The 17,641-nt window shown below is 47.5% G+C and overlaps 1 protein-coding gene across 3 annotated transcripts in view; it reads right to left on the bottom strand.

Annotated features, from left to right (window-relative positions):
* The window catches only part of MTSS2 (MTSS I-BAR domain containing 2), a 57,813-nt gene that overhangs the window by 22,759 nt on the left and 17,413 nt on the right, over positions 1-17,641 (bottom strand). For all 3 annotated transcript variants that reach the window (XM_087729561.1, XM_087729560.1, XM_087729559.1), the window contains exons 2-6: positions 15,836-15,897; positions 14,102-14,175; positions 6,379-6,463; positions 4,276-4,367; positions 3,972-4,046 (exon numbers count right to left, since the gene is read on the bottom strand). In XM_087729561.1, coding sequence (XP_087585687.1) covers positions 3,972-4,046; positions 4,276-4,367; positions 6,379-6,463; positions 14,102-14,175; positions 15,836-15,897 — 388 coding nt within the window. The remainder of the gene's footprint in view (positions 1-3,971; positions 4,047-4,275; positions 4,368-6,378; positions 6,464-14,101; positions 14,176-15,835; positions 15,898-17,641) is intronic.

Raw genomic sequence — 17,641 nt, 5'->3', positions numbered from 1 at the left:
ATTTGCAGAGGGTGGGGCGCATGTGGGAGACCCGTGTACATGAGTGGGGCGTGGTGGGCGCATAGGGGTCGTCCACACATTGCATTATAATACACCTGTGCATGCTTTCGTGTGTGCGTGCTTTCGGCACCCGGCAACAAAAAGGCTAGCCATCACGGCTCTGTCATGTTTAGCTCTAGGAAACAGGCTAATAGAAGGGAATTCCACAGGACCAAGCTTAGGAAAGAGATAGAGAAAGCTGGATACCCAGTTTGGGCAGTAATACTTGTGAAAAGGTTTAAATTGAGTCCCACCTGAACTGACTACATACTGAAAGCGGTTTTCCTTGGAACGCTGGGAGGTAAAAGGAGATGAGGGGGCCAAAAAAACGCAATGCTGAGACACTATTAAAATCGATCCCAGCTGGGGCATAAAGCAGCTGAAAAGAAGCCACACAACACAGCTGATCCATGAAATCACTGAGAATCGGACCCAACTGAACAGAAAGCATCCTTATAAACTGGACAGGGAGCAGCAGCATGATATGGTTGCAAAACTGCAGGAGGGTTTGGATCTCTCACACCAGGATTCAGAGAAACTGGGACAAGTTCAGAGAAGTGCAGCTGGGAAGATTGGGGACTAGAAACAAATTCCCTGAAAGAGACACTGAAGGATTTGAGCATGTTCGGATCTGCACAAAAAGAGTCTAAGAGGAATCAAGATGAAGTCGACGGTTCAAAGTTGTTTTTAGATCATTCCAGAGTGCAGCACATAAAGCAATGCATTTAAGTTACCAGAGAGACAGATTTCAACTGCACGTTAACAAAAGCTTCCTGGTGGTTGGGTGTTGGGGAGCCAAGGGCCAAAGCCAGAATGGGCACTTCTTTGCTGAAAGGAAATGTCAAGGTCATTTGTTGATGTCAGCCTGGTCATCATCGCTTTCCTTCAAGCTTACTGCCAGCTGATATGGAAATGGGGAGGGAGGGAGCAATGGGCATTTTGGAGGGGAAGCATGCAAGTGGTGTGAGAGTGGATGGGGTAGTTTGGCCTCAGAGAGGCCCCCTTGGGTTGCTTAACATCTTCAAGGCCAACCGTCTTGGAAACGGTATGCATGATGGCAGTGTGGAGCATCTGAGACTTTCCCAAAACAACTTCCTGGCCAATGATTGGACTCTGTCTGCTTAACTTGACTAATGGGGGGGGGCCCCTCTGGGGTTAGTTTCAATTTGTCTTTTTCATGCCTATTTGCTTCAGACCTTCCTGACTTTTGCTGCATTCAGTTTGTTCTTAGTAAAGGTACCTTTTCTCTGAATCTATGGAGTCAAGGGTTTCCTTTCTAAAACATATGAAGAACGGTTGCAGGAACTGGGTATGTCTAGTTTAATAAAAAGAAGGACAAGGGGAGACATGATAGTCTTCCAATATCACAGCGGCTGCCACAAAGAAGAGGGAGTCAAACTATTCTCCAAAGCACCTGAGGGTAGAACAAGAACCAATGGGTGGAAACTAATCAAGGGGAGAAGCAACTTAGAACTAAGGGAAATTTCCTGACTGGAACAACTTGCCTCCAGAAGTTGTAAATGCCCCAACACTGAAAGTTTTTAAGAAGATATTGGATATCCGTTTGTCTGTAGGGTATCCTGCCTAAGCAGAGGGTTGGACTGGAAGACCTCCAAGGTCCCTCCCTTCTCTTCTCTTAACAGATCAAAGGCAGCCCTGACAGTTGAATACCTCCAGTGGGACAGAATGTCTCAACTCCAAGCCAGGGCAAAAGGTGAAGCAAATGAGTATGATGATGTGCATTGGCCAAGTGCCACCTGGGCTGCCATGTACCCCATGGGCCATAAACCTGTGTTAGGGCACCCAAGAAGTAGGTTTCGTGCAATTTTTCGTAAATATGTGGTCTAGTGGTGGGGGCACCAGGCTAGAAACCAGGGGACAGTGAGTTCAATCCCACCTTGGGCCCAAAGCCAGCAGGGTAATCTTGGGCCGGCCCCCTCCTCTCAGGCTCAGACAGGATACGATGGCAAACCGCTTCTGAGAAGCCTTGCTAAGAAAACTGCTGTGACTTGTCCGGTCGGCCACCAGGAGAGATCGGCCATTAGCTGATTTGAGCACAAAAAATCCAAAGCAAAGCAAAACCTTCCCAATGACAATGACAGAAGCAGGGCAGGAATATTGGAAATATTTGGCATCTCAAAAGATGACTCGTTTCGGTCTGCAGCCTTCAGCTGCAGCAACAGGAATGTATCTTCCAAACCAGAAGTCAAGGATCCATTTCATTCTGCTTTGGTTAGATCCACTTTCTGCAGCAAATCCAGCTCTGATCACACACTTCAAGAAGGATTTAGCAAAATTGGAGAAGGGCAAGGAGGCTGTCCACCAAATAAGAAGCCAGATCCTATGAAAAGAGCTTGAGAGGGGACAGGAGGACCCTCTTCAATGTCCTGAAAGGATGTTCCATACGTACAAGACTGGTTCTATCTCGTATCAAGAGGGCAAGACCCAGAATAACAGGTTCCAGTAACAAGGAGGCAGATTTCAGGTTTAAGTTCACCACGTAAGTGGCCTTCTTGTGATGAATTAGGGCAATACAGAAATGTCTTAATCTGCATATGTAAAAGCTTTTTACTTATTTTTACAAAAATAAAGGTTTACAAATTCCCAATAAAGACAAGTTGGACTGTAAATAATGACTCAGAGAACTGGCGGGTTCTTCCTCACAGACTAGAGGTCCAGAGCTCAGGAAGTCTGGATTTCTGTGCTCAGCCTTGTGTCTGACTTGATGGTTCCTTTGATCTATAGGGTCCAATGATGCTGCGTTGAGGTCAGGGAAGTGAGTGTATTCAGGGGATTTGCCAAGAGAGCAGAAAAGAAGCCATTGATACAAGTGGGCCTCCTGAAGCAGCGCTGCTTTTTTCACACGGCCATATACCATATAAGGTGTGAGCTACCCTACATGAGGGCTTCATCAGGCTTCCTGGGGCGAGGGGAAGGTGAAAGTTTCTCTCCAAAGGAGAACCAAGGTCCCTGGGAACCTCAAGGGATCCAGCTATGGTGGCCCCTCATTTGAGGTTTTCTTTCATTTCAGGCCCAGCTGGTGGGATGGTGAAGAAAGAGATCACAAAGCAAAGGAGGAGGAGGCAGGGAGAGAGGGAGGGAGGGAGGGAGGGAGAGAGGAAGCTGGGTTGGAAACATTTGACTTACCAAGTAGCTCTACATAGGAATGTGGGAAGGAAAAAAGAGGAGAAAGACGAGAATGAGTGAAAGAAGGGCTGGTATCTACACAGATCCCCTCCCCTCCCCTTGCCCAAACCCCTTTGCCTCTTACAAAATAAAAGTCCCCCCTCCAAGGCATTATTGCAACCTGCCCCTCCCCCTCTCAGCGCTTAGTTTTTTGGTCACATCTGGATGGAACATGAGATTCCCCTGAGCAAGGAGAGCGAAATCGGAGAATGCTCCAAATCGCCACCCTGAGCCCATTTCAGGTCCCAGACAATCTTCAAAGGAAGGCTCCTCCTCCTCTCCTCCCTCTGCAGAAAGTACCAGAAGCAGAAGCTTCTGGAAACATCTGTTCTTTTCCACCCCAGTCCAGGGGAAGCCAGCGGACAGGCGCTCAGATGCTGCTTCCTCTCCTTGGCTTGCAGCCCTCCTGCCGGCTTCCGCTCCTTCCAGAGTGCCGTGGCCAGGAAGGCCAATGATAAACACGGGGAAGAGGGAAGATGGCTTCTAGGTGCTATCGTCAACCGTCTTTCTGACATTCTAGATGTCAGCTGCAACCCAGGCGTTCTTGCTTTCAGGCCAACAGCAGCTGAATGCAAGTTCCAATGAATGCTGCACCTTTCCAATCCTGCGGGGATGTAGGTGCAGCTCTCCCAGCCTGGCCGCCATCCCTGCACATCCCCTCTTCTATGGAGACGCCAAACGGCTTCTCTTCTTCTTCACTTCCTCAATGCCACCCAATAGTTCCTTCCACCTCCTGAGATCCTCACCTTTGCGGGCTTTCTTCTGAAGTTTCAGTGTGTCGGAAGACTTCTTCTTTATCTCATGGCGGGCTCGTTTGTACTCTGAAGAGGCAGGAAAGAGGCCACCGTGAAGCTCCTCTCTCGGCTGCCCTCCCCCTTCTGTGGTCAGGGAGAGGCTCCCCACACCACAGCCATAGACTTTCCCAAGGGCAGAAGGCAAGCCCTGTGGGCCACAACTTTCCCCCACTTCCAGCCATTGCAAGCCCCCCCACGCCCTGCCAGCCTCCTTCCCTGCGTGGCCCCAGCCCCTGGCTCCACAGGGCAGCCCTACCTTTTGCGTGGTCCTTGTCAAGCTGGTTGGCCGTCTTCTTCCAGTCTTCTATCCTCTCCTGCAGGGGGTTGATCAGGCTCTCCATGAGGGCGCTGCAGCCATGGAGAAAGGAAGAGGTGAGAGGCAGCTTCCTCTGGCCAGAGCTGAGAAGAGCAGCGGAGCAGCTACTCCTTCTCTTGGAGCAGCCCCAAGAGGTGGGGAAGGATAAGGGTTTCGAGTTTAGAGTTTAATAAACTCTATGCCGCCCACTCCCATAGGGACTCTGGGCGGCTCACAACAAGACAAAGAACATTTAAAATTTAAGAATAGAAAATACAATTAAAATTCCACATCATCCATTCCATCTAAGCGGGGCTGGATATCAATCAATAGCCCCAGGCCTGCCGGAACAGCCAGGTCTTGACGGCTTTACGGAAGGCCGGGAGAGTGGTAAGGGTCAGGATCTCTATGGGTAGATCATTCCACAGGGCCGGCGCAGCAACAGAGAAGGCCCTCCCCCGGGGGGCCGCCAGCCGGCATTGTCCAGTTGACGGCACCCGGAGGAGGCCCAACCTGTGCAATCTTGTTGGTCGTTGGGAGGTAAGTGGCAGGAGGCGGTCTCTCAGGTAGCCAGGTCCTAAACCATGTAGGGCTTTAAAAGTAACGACTAGCACCTTGAAGCGCATCCGGAGACCAATGGGGAGCCAGTGCAGCTCGCGGAGGATAGGTGTAACATGGGTGTATCTAGATACACCCCATATCGCTCGCACGGCTGCATTCTGGACCAATTGTAGTCTTCGAACACTCTTCAGGGGCAGCCCCTGGTGAAGGAAGCCTTCGCCTAATGCAGTGGTCCCCAACCTTTTTATCGCCGCGGACCAGTCAGCCTTTGATAATTTTACCGTGGCCCGCTGAGCGCGCGCAGGGGTGGGGGAGCGTTGTTTTAAATCCACCTTCCCAATTCAACACCTGAATCATATCCCACCTTCCATTTTGTATGTAGATTTTAAGGAATAAACAGCTGAATTAATCAAGGTCAAAGATAAAAAGAGCAAGGGCAAAATTAAATAAGCCAGAGGATAGCAATGTAAAAAGAATACAGTATTAAGGAGAGAAAGGAGAAGAAAAAACCTCGCTTCTGCTGAGGTCAGGGAAATGTTTGATACTGATCTGGCTGGGTAAGAGTCCAAGAGTCCATATCGCCAATAACTACGCGTGGGGGGAAAGGAAATGTGTTTTGTGAGGAAGAGAAAGAGCGCGCTTCACCGATGCCCGTTGGCGAAATTTTGGATCTCCCCTCAAAAGACCCCCCCCCCCCGCCCTCGGCTGCCCGACGTTCTCTCTCTCTCTCTCTCTCTCTCTCTACCTCTCCCGCCGTTCCTTCTCACAAGCCAAGGCCGGGCGGGGAAGCGCCGTCTCCGTCCCGGGCGCGCCGCCCCTCCCTGGGCAACTCGGAGACGACTGAGCTGAGGAGGACAGCGAGAAAAAGAAGAGAGCGGCCAGCAACGACCGCCGGGGAAGCCGCCAGGGCCTCCAAGGGCTCCGCTTCCAGCGCATGGTCCGCCCCCTCCTCTCCTCGCTTCCAGGCGAGCCGACTGAGGCGAGAAAGGAGAAAGAGGCGGAGGCGTTCACTGAGGGGACGGCTGACTCGGGGAGGGGGTGGTGTAGTAGTGGGGGATTCTTCCTCCTCGCCTCACTTGCTCCTGTGCTTCCGCGCAGCTCCCCCCCTCCGGCGACGGCGCTGCATGAGTGAAGAGTCGGCCGTTGCATGGCCCCCGGCCGCTGCGCGGCCCGGGGCCAGGTACTCCACGGCCCGGCACCAGTCCGCGGACCGGGGGTTGGGGACCACTGGCCTAATGAAAGTCACCTTTCTCTCTTTTTTGTTTTGCCCTACACAAAGTGGGCCTGGAAATGGGCTCCGTCTTGAACTGGGTGCGTGTGTGTATGAGAGAGAGCCCCCCTGGCCCGGGGGAATTGGCCACAGAGCAGAGGGAGTAAGACTGGCCCAGGAAGGGGCTGCCTGCTACAGAAGGCTTCTTTCAGCCTTCCCCTTCCAAAGTCCACTCCTCCCCTTTCTGTCTCTGGGCCTGGAAGTGCACCTGAGTTGCACAAGAAAACGCTTACTTGGTGAAGTGCCTCAGCTTGGTCTCGATGCTGCGGTGGCGCATGCACATCCGGGTCAGTGCCGAGCCGATATCTCTTGTGGCTCCTAGAGAGAAAAGGGGCTCCTTAGTGATTGACTGGCAAAGGCCAGGAGCAAAAGATCTTTCCTGCAGCCCCACTGGGGAAAAAACTGAAGAGATGGACTTGATATCACTAGGTCAGCCCACCCGGGGCTTCCTGGAGGACACAGCCCAAAGGCCTCCACAAGAGGCAGGCTGGAGACCTCAGCAGCATCTCCCAGAGCCCCCGAAGCTGGACATCAGTTCAGAGTCGCGATGTTCTCTGGCAGTGGCCCAACGGAGCAGCCGCCGTCTTACCTTCAAAGATTTTCTGTTCTCCTATCAATTCCACCACCCAATCTTACCCAACCTTATCTGGTCCCGCCACCCAACCCCCACCCCGCTGGAAGTCCTCTCCTTGCCGGCAACAGCAGCAGAGTCATGCCACAAGGAGGCAGGGGGGCTAGGAAGAGCAAGATGGGAGGAAGCCCCCCTTCCCTGTGGCCGGATTCTGGCTCAGAGGTTCCTGGTGGAGACCTCCCTCAGGGCTGTCGCAAAGCCCAGCAGAGTCCTCGCTCACTCTGCAAAACATCAGGCTCCATCACTGCTCTGAGCTCATGCTCACATCACCCCCATCCCCCTGGAAGCCAGAGGTGCCATCCACACAAGGGATTCTGAGTGAATTAACGTGCAAAGGGTTTATGTAAGGAAAGAAAAGAGGCAGAAGAGGGGAAGAAGGGCTGACCACCCTCTGTCACTTTGGTATAGGTGGGGCATGTTCTGTGGGGCAGACTGCTTGGGAGGGAGAGGATGGTCTGTTCAGAGCCTGAGAATCAGAAGTGGTTGGAAAATGCTGGACACTCTGTGCATTTCTGAGTTATCAGAAAGAGAATCTGCAAGGAAAAAACAGAAAAAGACTCTGAAGTAAATCTGGCTCTAAAAAGAAGAAGTGGTTAAAGATACAATGTTAACTTGGGCAAAGACCTCTGGCCACACAATTGAGCTAGAAAAGTGGCAACAACTATGGGAAAGGAACCATAAATTAAACATGTCAACAGCTTACAAAGAAAACTTATTAAAAATGTTTTATAGATGGCACATGTCACCGGGAAAATTAGCTCCCAATCAACAACAAGATAAATTTTACAAAATGCTTCACGCTAAGTTAGTACATTGGGACTATAGATCCTGTATATTACTGGGTGACTGGAATGGCGTCATGGATACCAAGAAAGACAAGAAGGCTTTCCGCCAAAATACCCAAAAGCGAGCGAAATTACCTGTCCTTTTTTGATATGATAGAGGATTTTGAATTGAGAGATATCCGGTGAGAAAGGAATGCAGAAAAATATGACTTTACCTTTTTCTCTGATAGACATCAATCCTTTTCTAGGATCGACTTTATATTAACAACCAATAATTTGTTTTCTAGGGTAAAGAAGACAAAGATATGCTCCAGAGCCTTATCAGACCATAATCCAGTCTGGATGGAGTTGGGGTGGGGATGCGAGCAAGAAGGTCTTGGAGACTGAATGAAAACTTGTTTAGATATGAGAAAAACATTAATGAATGTAAAAAATTGTTAAAAGAATATTTTGTTTTTAATATGAACAAGGGTACATCTATGGAAATGGTATAGGATGCAAGTAAAGCGTACATGAGAGGAGTTCTGATAAATATGAATAGACTACATAGACGCAAACAGGGGGGAAAGAGAATTGAATTTGAGAATGAAATTAGGAAGAGAGAGCAGGAGCTAATCTTAAACCCAGGAGACAAAAATATTAAACAAACAATCGCATTATTAAAAGAGCAATTTAATATGTTAATGTCAGATCAGGTGGCTACCAATTTGCTATATGCAAAACACAACACTTTCTGTAATGCAAACAAATCTGGTAGATGGTTAGCATATCTGATTAGGAAAAAGCAGAAGTCTCGTAACATATCGAAATAACAGGAGGAGATTCAAAAGGTTTTTCATGAATTCTTTACAGGATTGTATACGAACAATAAAATTCAGCTTAGATATAGATAGATACTTGGATAAAGAAAAAATATTCATAGTTAAAGACGAGCAGAGGGAAAGATTGAATCAACCAATAACCTCCGGGGAAATCCTACAGGTAATTAAACAGCTAAAAACAGGAAAAGCACCGGGTACAGATGGCTTGACAGCGGCTTACTACAAAAATTTGCAGTTAGAAATGGTAGAAGCGCTCAAGGAATTATTTAATAAGATCCAAGTGGAAGGGAAGGTACCCCCATCTTGGAAGACAGCCTTTATATCTTTGATACCCAAAGAAGATCAAGATCCTACTCATCCAAAAAATTATAGACCCATATCATTACTTAATATAGATTATAAAATCTTTACTATCTTTACTAGCGAACAGGTTAATGATGGTTATCCAACAATTGATTCATAATGATCAAACAGGTTTTATTCAAGGGAGACAGACATATGAGAACTAACGTAAGATTAATCCTTAATACATTAGAATACCTGGGGAAGAACAACCAAATCCCTGCGGCGCTTATATTTTTAGATGCTGAAAAAACCTTTGATCAAGTGAATTGGCAATTCCTGCTGAAAACACTGCAAAAAATGCAAATAGGGGAGCACTTTTTACAATCAATCAAAGCAATATATCAGGAACAAACAGCCCAAATCATAGTTAATGGAAGTTTAACAGATTCATTTAAAATCGAGAGAGGCACAAGGCAGGGGTGTCCCTTATCCCCACTATTGTTTATTATAACTTTGGAAATATTGTTGAATAAAATACGGGGTCCAGGGGACCTACAGGGAATCAGGATTAGGCAGCAAGAATATAGAGTACGGGCCTTTGCGGATGATTTGGTTACAACATTAACTCAACCACAGGAATCTGGTAAGGTCTTAATGAATATGATTAATCAATATGGTCAAGTGTCAGAATTTAAAATAAACCTAGGGAAAACAAAGATATTAGCTATAAATATGAATACTAAACAAAGGGAAGAACTAGAAGGAATGACAGGATGTGAAATAGTTAGAAAGGTCAAGTACTTAGGAGATTATATTTCAACCGCAAACGGCAAGTTATATAAGCACAATTATGAACCACTGTGGTATAGTATACAGACAGAGATGAAAAAAATGGGAAAAATGACAGTTATCTCAGCTGGGAAGAATAGCAGCAGTGAAAATGAATATTCTACCTAAATCTTTATTTCTTTTTCAAACGTTAACAATACTTAAAAATGATGCAAATTTGTTAGAATGGCAGAAGGGTATTAATAAATTTGTATGGGTAGCTGTTCTGTCCCCCCTTCATGGCTCTTAACAAACGCAGGCAGACAAACTTAAAAGGAAGTCTTTTTATCAGTTCTCGGCTCAGACTGGCTTCGAGCCCAAAAATAACATAAATACAAGTCTCCGACAAGAATGCAAAACAAAACTCTTACAAGCAATGCACTTCTTCCAAAGTCTCTACGAATCAGGGTTACAGGAAACACCAAAACACTTATCCAAGTGTATTAAGCAATGTTGTACGCATGAAGGAATGTTGACTCCTGCGACTAGGGCATGGCAGCATCCGTCCTTTTATCTCCAAACTTGCCTCTAACCAGCCCCAGCTGCATAATGAATCTTGTATCCCAAAAAGACTCACAGCAGACATCTGCTGAGTCACAACAGGTAGGTAAGAAGCCGAAAGTAAAACTTAAAATAATGCAGGATGTGTGTGAAAGAGGAGGCTTGAAATTACCCAATTTAAAACTATATTATGATGCAGTAGTTCTATCTATAATTAGTGATTGGATCAACTCAACAAATGATAGAATACTTAATATTGAAGGGTATGATTTGGTATATGGTTGGCATGCTTATTTGCTATATAACAAAAAGGTGGATAAGAATTTTAAAAGTCATATTTTAAGGAATGCTTTACTGCGGGTTTGAAAAAAATATCAATATAAACTAAATGATAAGTTACCTATGTGGGCTATCCCTAGACATGCAATAGAAAATATGAACATAGTACAAAAACAGGATATAATTACTTACAGGCAGCTTCTTACTGCAGAAAGAGGTGTACCACAATTGAAATCTTTGGATGTATTAAAAAAGGAAAAGGTAATTCAAACATGGTTTCAGTACGGGCAATTACAGGCTAATGGAAAATAGATCAAAAAATTGGCTTTATGCAAGTCGAGGATAATTTACTTAACAAATTAGAGACCAAAGTCCAATGCATATAAAAATATTATATAATGTATTAATAGAAATTGACTCTGAAACAGGGCTAGTTAAAGATTGTATGATTAAATGGGCTCAAAATGTTGAAGAACCAATAATGTTGGATACATGGGAAAAGATATGGGTGAGAAATGTAAAATTTACACAGGCCCAAAACTTGAGAGAAAATTTTTATAAGATGTTTTACAGATGGCACCTAGATCCCCCAAAAATGGCTTCTGTGTATTTGAATTTACAACCTAAATGCTGGAGATGTGATTGTATGGACGCTACATATTTTCATATATAGTGGACTTGCAAAAAGGTTAAGGCATACTGGATAAAAAATATGGTGGATTATGCAAAATGTTCTTTAAAAAAGGTTAAAGTTTACCCCCCAGCTATTTTTGTTAGGTATAATTACTGACTGTACAGCTGTAGAGATCAACTTGATTTTGCACTTGATAACTGCAGCTAGATTGTTGGTGGCGCAATACGGGAAGAAGGAAGATTTGCCTACTATCCAAGAATGGACATTAAAAGTCACAAACTTAGAAGAGATGGCTAAAATATCTGCATATCTTAAGGACTATTCAAACGAGAGATATAAACGAGACTGGAAAAAATGGATTGACTATATTCAAAATAAATATGGGTCTAGGAAATTTCAGATAGCTTATGATTAAGATCATAAATGATACAAATTGTTTATAGTTAGCCTAACAAGGAGGAGCCAAGCTCAACTTAAAGACGTTATTAATTTTCTACTTTCTCTTTAAGTATATTTTGAACTGTTTTTGTTAAAGATTTATACCTTGCATTGGTTCTGGGAAGTCGGGAAGGGGAAGGTTGGCGGGGTTGGGGGGAGGGAGGGGAGTATACTAGGTTAGAGGAGGGGTGTGGATTTTAAGGTAATATGATTGTATATGTATACTGCTATTTTTTCTTTTTTATGTATATTGAAATGGAATTATAAATACCATCAACACAAAATGGAGTTTGCTCAGAAGCTGAAATACACCAAGTGAATTAGAGGAAGAGTGGGAAGCAGAGGAGAGAAGAAAGATAGGAGGAGAAGGACAGGAGAGAGGGTGAGGGGGGGGTAGATGAGGTGTATAAGGAGGAGTGGTAAGGGAAGAGAGGAGGAGAAAGGAAGGGGAAGTAGAGTAGAAAAGGATGATGGAGGGAAGAAAGGAGGTAGAAAGGGGGAGGAGAGAGGGGGAAGAAAGTGTCAGATAAGGTATAAATATGGTGTATGGAGAGCAGAAGAGCCAATAACTGGTTTTTTATTATTTTGGTAGTTGATGGCAAGATGAATTGATGTAATTACTTAATAATACAACATGATATTGACTATGTAATAGTATACATGTGATTATATGCTATGAAAATGGAAAATAATATTTTTTTTATGGAAAAGAAATGATATTAAACTATATCTGGGTTTGCGGAAATATCATCCTAAGGAAACATAAACTGAATTCTGAAAGAGACACCTATAACAATAGAACAGAAAGTGAGAGAGGAGGAGAGAATGAAAGGAAGACGGAGGAAAGAAGAAAGAGGTAAGGAGAGGAAGATGGAAGGAAGATGAAGAGAAGGAGAGAGGGTAGGAAGGGGAAGAGGAAGAGTAGGAGTAGGAGAAAGATAAGGGAAGAAGGAAGGGGAAGGAGATGAGGAAGGAAGGAAGTAGGGAAAGGAGGGAGGGAGAAAAGAAAGGGAAAATAAGGTGGTGCTAGAACAGGAGGAAGGGATGGTAAACAAAGCAACCCAAATAGTACATTGTAACTTATTAAATGAAAGAATAAATGTATAAGAATGATAAATGTAAAGAAGAATAACAATCATGTGAATGTATACTTAAAATGGTATGTAAGAGAATAAAAAAATAAAAATTCCGGGGGAAAAAAGAAACTCCCTAGAGGCCCCAATTAGCTTTTCCTCATGGAGGCAGCTCCCCCTTCAGCCAGCAGAGCTTCAGAGGAAGCCTTGGAGGCCCTGTGGGGCTGGACCAGACAATCTGCAGGGCCTCAGATTTTATGAATTCCTCCAAAGGAAACTTCACCCACTTAGAATTTCCTCACCTGCCCAGACCCCTAGGAGCTCCTCACATTCACAAGGGGCGGCGGCTTGGGGGTCAAACTGAGGAAGAAAGAGAGTTGGCCAAAAGAGGTTGGAGGACGTGGGAGAGGCCAAGGCTCCGCTCTGCAGGCATCTTCTCTAGAGGCTCTGGAGGATTTCGGAGGCTACCCTTCTACCCCCATAACAGATCTAAGGGGCATCTGGGAGGGGCTTCTCTGGGCCTCCCCCCCCCAAGACTTCCCGCAAGCACCCACCTTCCTCAGGTGACCCAACATGACCATCACCCTGCGACCAGCTCTCTCCCTGCTTTCTGAAGGCTCCCCTGGAGGAATTCAAGGTAAAAGAAGCAAAAGGATGCCACCTCTCTGGCTCTTTGGTGATGTCGAAGTACCCCTCCCCAGAAGTGCAGCCAGGCTCTTCGTGGGGGTTACTTTTTCTCCCCACCCCTCTTGCCCTTCTGTCCTCCCAGCCTCTCTCCTAGACCCCCTGGCAGGGAAGCCCACCAAAACCAGGGAAGTGATTCAAACCTACCATGGACACTGGTTTGGCTCTAACTGTGGTTTTAAAAACTGGGGAGCAGGGGTGTTAAAGGCAAGATATGGAGAGGATGTAGGAGACAGTAAGCCCTCCCCCTGCTCCCTCTAAGGATCTTCCTCTTGATGACTCCGTGGCCTTTTAAAAAAGATCCCTGCCTTCAACCTCCTTCCGAGGCCAGATGAATGCATACAAACAAACCCACACCCAAGGCCTGTTCAGAGCATCCTGTTTTACATGCACAATATGTTCATTGGTGCAAGGCAGATGTGCATGAGGAGGGAAGGGACAAATCCTGCAGCAGAAATCCACTCTCTGCAGCAGCAGCAGAATCCAGAGGCACTGATGCACCTCAGAGAGAGTCCAACTCCTCATCTCCAGAAAATCTGCGATCCAGCCTGAAATTCATTGACCCTTCCTGAGCGGGCCGCTTCTCTCCATTCTGGGGCCTCAAATGGGGAAAAGGCTTTGAAATTTCATTTTTTCAGGCTGAAGCTTCTCCAGGAATCAAAGCACCAGAGCAAAAATAAAAGCAGAAACATGAGTATTTCTCACACCGGGAACCACAGCGGCACAATGGATGGACCAAGTGTGGACCGTGCCAGTCTGGGAGCAGGAGGGGCCTTGGGTGGCCTCAGGTAAGAGCCAAAATTAAAAGAGAGGCAGCTGCTCCCTCCCTCCCTTCCTGGGCCCAGGTCCAGGTTTACGAAGTGGTGCCAGAAGGAGAGGCATTCTCAGAACTGGGCCCAGCTGGGCTTGGATCAACGAAACTCCCCCTTCAAGCCCTGGAAGGGGCTTCCCAGGGGCCGCACCAATTTCCCCTCCCAAGCTCCCCACAGCTCCTCACCTCTGGTGTTGGTGGCCATGTCTGCCACTCTCTGGAAGGCCTCCAGGAAAGCCACTGCAGCCAGTATGGTGGTCCTAGGGAGAAAGAGGGGCTCAGGTCGAGAGGAGAGGTGGTCCTTTGCGGGAGGATGGAGGGACAAGACACGGGAGCCTCAGGCCGGGGGAAGCTACAGGGCAACAGGAAGGCAACCTTGGCAGAGAGAGACAGAGGCAGTTTCCTGGGCAAAAGGGGGTTGAAGCTTTCTGAAGTCCGGAGCAGGGAAATAACCTCCCCTAATTGTCTGGGGTAGAAGAAGGGGGCACCGCAAAACAAGACTTGTGAAATTCTTGGATTATAGCCAATCTCAATGAAGTGAGATTTAGACTCCCTGCCAAGTTGATTTCCTGACCGGGCTAATTTCTCTTGCCAAACCAAAGTGCCTTCAGCCAGACTCTCCCGAGGGGGAAGAAAAAAGAGGTGCCTGCTGGCCTGGAAAGTCTCCTTACATCCAAAGTCTGCAGAACTTCCGCATGGCACAAACCAAGGCAACATCCAATGGGGTCACGGGAAAGAGGAAGACATGGATTGTCCCAAACGGGTGAAGATCTTCTTCTCGGGGCTCCTCCCTTTCTCTGGACGGGAGGGGGAGGGGTAAGCTGAGGCGACTCCAGCTATTGAGACCTTCCAGTCAAAAGCATCGACTGGCACTGGGCTGGAGCAGAGATGGGCATCATCCGCACATCAAGGGCCCCATAGCCAATCAGGCCCAGGGTGTTTAGATGGATGCATGAAAACATGGAATGATGATTCCCCTGCCCCCATCCACGTCCTCCTGCCCTTCCTTTCCATCTTCAACACCTGTATCTGAGAGAGAGATCGGCCAGGATCTCTTCTACGGAGACACTCCTGGCAGGCATTTCACAAGCAAAAGCCTCTATCTCGCACCCATTCTTTCCATCCGCTTCTTGCCTCCGCTGTGCGAGTGTGGAGGGAGCGTTCGGAGGAACCAATCCCCCCAAAGGATGCAGCTGCTTTAATGCTTTGAGGAAAGGTGCTTCTTTTTTGCACCAACATACTTCACAGAGTATCTTTTTTGAAGGCCATGCACAGCCTTAGCAGACAGGCTCCTCTTTCTTCTTGTTCCTTTCCTAGATGTAAAGGTAGCCAAATGCACGTTGTTGACTTTGAGGGGAGGTTTATTACAAGCCCCTCCTTAAAATTCTCTGCCAAACTGCAGTGCAAACTCCAGTCAGCCCTTTGTTCACTTTTCTGTTTCTTGGAAACTAGCTACTTTATATTCTTTCCTACGGCTCTTAGGTTGGTCTTGAAAAGCTGCTGGCCAGGCACAATTGAAGCCCAAAACAGCCGGGTTGGGCAGGTGGCGGTTGCAGCTGTTCAGAACAGCAGGAGGCCCTAACTCCCCCCCCCCCCCGTTCCCCAGAAGCATCAAAAAGGGGGTGTCAGAGTGACTGGCTAATCTTAATCTATTTGGACTTTTGATAAGCCTCACACCAAAACCTCCATGCACATTTAACAGAGACGGAGAGAAGCGCAGATGGCCTGACTGGGCCTGAGACGCTCAGCCGGTCGGGCCGCCCTTGGCAGAAACCCAGAAGTTCTGCCTACCACCATCTGCTTGCAAAAATGGTCTCCCAGCTCTCTGAACAGCCTTCCAAATAACTGTTTCTTCGAAAAAGGAGCAATCCGCTTCCCTGGGCTGGGAAGCCAATGCAGCTGTTCTGCAGGGGAACTCACCGCAGCTGGGAGTGGAGCTTCGTGGCTTTCGAGTTGAAATCTTCCCAGACAGGGTAGGAGCTCTGCAAGACAAGGAGAAAAGAGTTTGAGCACCCCCAGCCTCTACCTTCCCTGGGTAACAGCAGAGACCTATAAGGCAGTGGGGGGGGGGGAGTCTGCTCATCTCCCTGGGGTGCCAGAAAGGCCCCGCTGGAGCCAACTCCTTCCCACACGTCAGAAGCCTCCCCCGCACCCCCCCCAGAGATCCAGGCCTGCCCCAGCTCTGCTCAGAGCAAACACAAACGGTTGAACACTTTGGTACCTTTGGCCATGCCAGGTGTGGTCTAATCAGTTTGTATTGGAATCAACCAGACACGCAGCGGCCCCTTTAGGACACAAGATGACGCATTATGTCAACAGTCTCCTTGTTTTCCAAAGATGTCGCTACTGCCCTACAGGCTTCTGCTAAACCCAGTGGAGGGGCCTGTGTGTTTGGAGCGCTGCTCTTGGACTTACAGTGAACTGTGGGAGCTTTTGGGGGTAAAGTTGGAGCAATAAAAGGGAGTTAAACTTTCCCTCTGGCTGTGTGGCTATCGTGCCCAGCCTCCGTCTACACAACTAGGACCCGACAAATTACATCCCAGAGTTCTAAAGGAGCTGGCAGATGTCACCTCAGAACCACTGTACCACATCTCTCAAAAATCCTGGAGCATCTGAGATGAGGAGCTGACGTCGCAACGATACGACGTACGATCTCGAAGCTCCGAGATCGCAGTGGATACTTTTGCCGCTGGACAGTCCTTTTGGACCTAAACTGTCCCGAAGAGATGGTGACAGGGAAAAGTACGTCTTGCTGATCTCAGGGACATTGCAAAGTCCCTGATTGATACAAGAGAATCTCTTCTTGCTGGTGACAGAAGCGCAGCCATAAGCTGCTGAAGTTGGGACAACTCTGGAATGGGAAGAAAGCGGAAAGAGAAGTGTGTCCATCTGATGAGGAAATTCTATTGTTATAAAAGAGATTGCCCCCCCCAAAAAAAATCAGCGCTAAGTTAAACACCACTTGTCGGCTGTGACCAGGGGGGCATTTGCCCAGGTTCGCCTGGTGCACCAGTTGCGTCCCTACCTGAACCGGGAGACCCTCACAACAGTCACTCGTGCCCTTGTGACCTCTAGACTGGACTACTGCAACGTGCTCTACATGCTGCCCTTGAAGAGCATTCGGAGACTTAAGCTTGTCCAGAATGCAGCTGCGCGAACGATCGTGGGTGCGCCTCGGTTCACCCACGTAACACCTATCCTCCGCGAGCTGTACTGGCTGCCTATTGGTCTCCGGATGCGCTTCAAGGCGCTAGTCGTCACTTATAAAGCCCTTCATGGTATTGGACCTGGGTACTTGAGAGACCGCCTGCTGCCAATCACCTCCACTAGACCGATTAGATCCCACAGATTAGGCTTCCTCCGAATTCCATCCGCCGGCCAGTGCCAACTGGCGACTACCCGGAGGAGAGCCTTCTCTGTGGCTGCTCCGACCCTCTGGAACGAACTCCCCATGGAGATTCGAACCCTCACCACCCTCCAGGCCTTCCGCAAAGCCGTTAAAACCTGGCTGTTCCGACAGGCCTGGGGCTAAAGAGCTGTTGCCCCCGTCTAGAATGGTATGACTGTTGTGTGTTTTTAAATTATGTATTGTTATGTTTCGTCTTTTATTTTTTGTCTGTACCCCCCTTCCCTGATTTGAATTGTGAGCCGCCCTGAGTCCCCTTTGGGGGGAAAAGGGCGGCATATAAATATAATAAAATCAAATCAATCAAATCAACTTGCAAA

The sequence above is a fragment of the Thamnophis sirtalis genome, unplaced genomic scaffold, assembly GCF_051295495.1.
Source record: "Thamnophis sirtalis isolate CommonGarterSnake01/CBP01778 unplaced genomic scaffold, rThaSir2_p1.2 scaffold_14, whole genome shotgun sequence".
In the NCBI taxonomy this organism is placed as follows: Eukaryota; Metazoa; Chordata; class Lepidosauria; order Squamata; family Natricidae; genus Thamnophis; species Thamnophis sirtalis.
The sequence above is the reverse complement of the archived record's forward strand: the minus strand, read 5'-3'. Positions and strand labels throughout refer to the sequence as shown.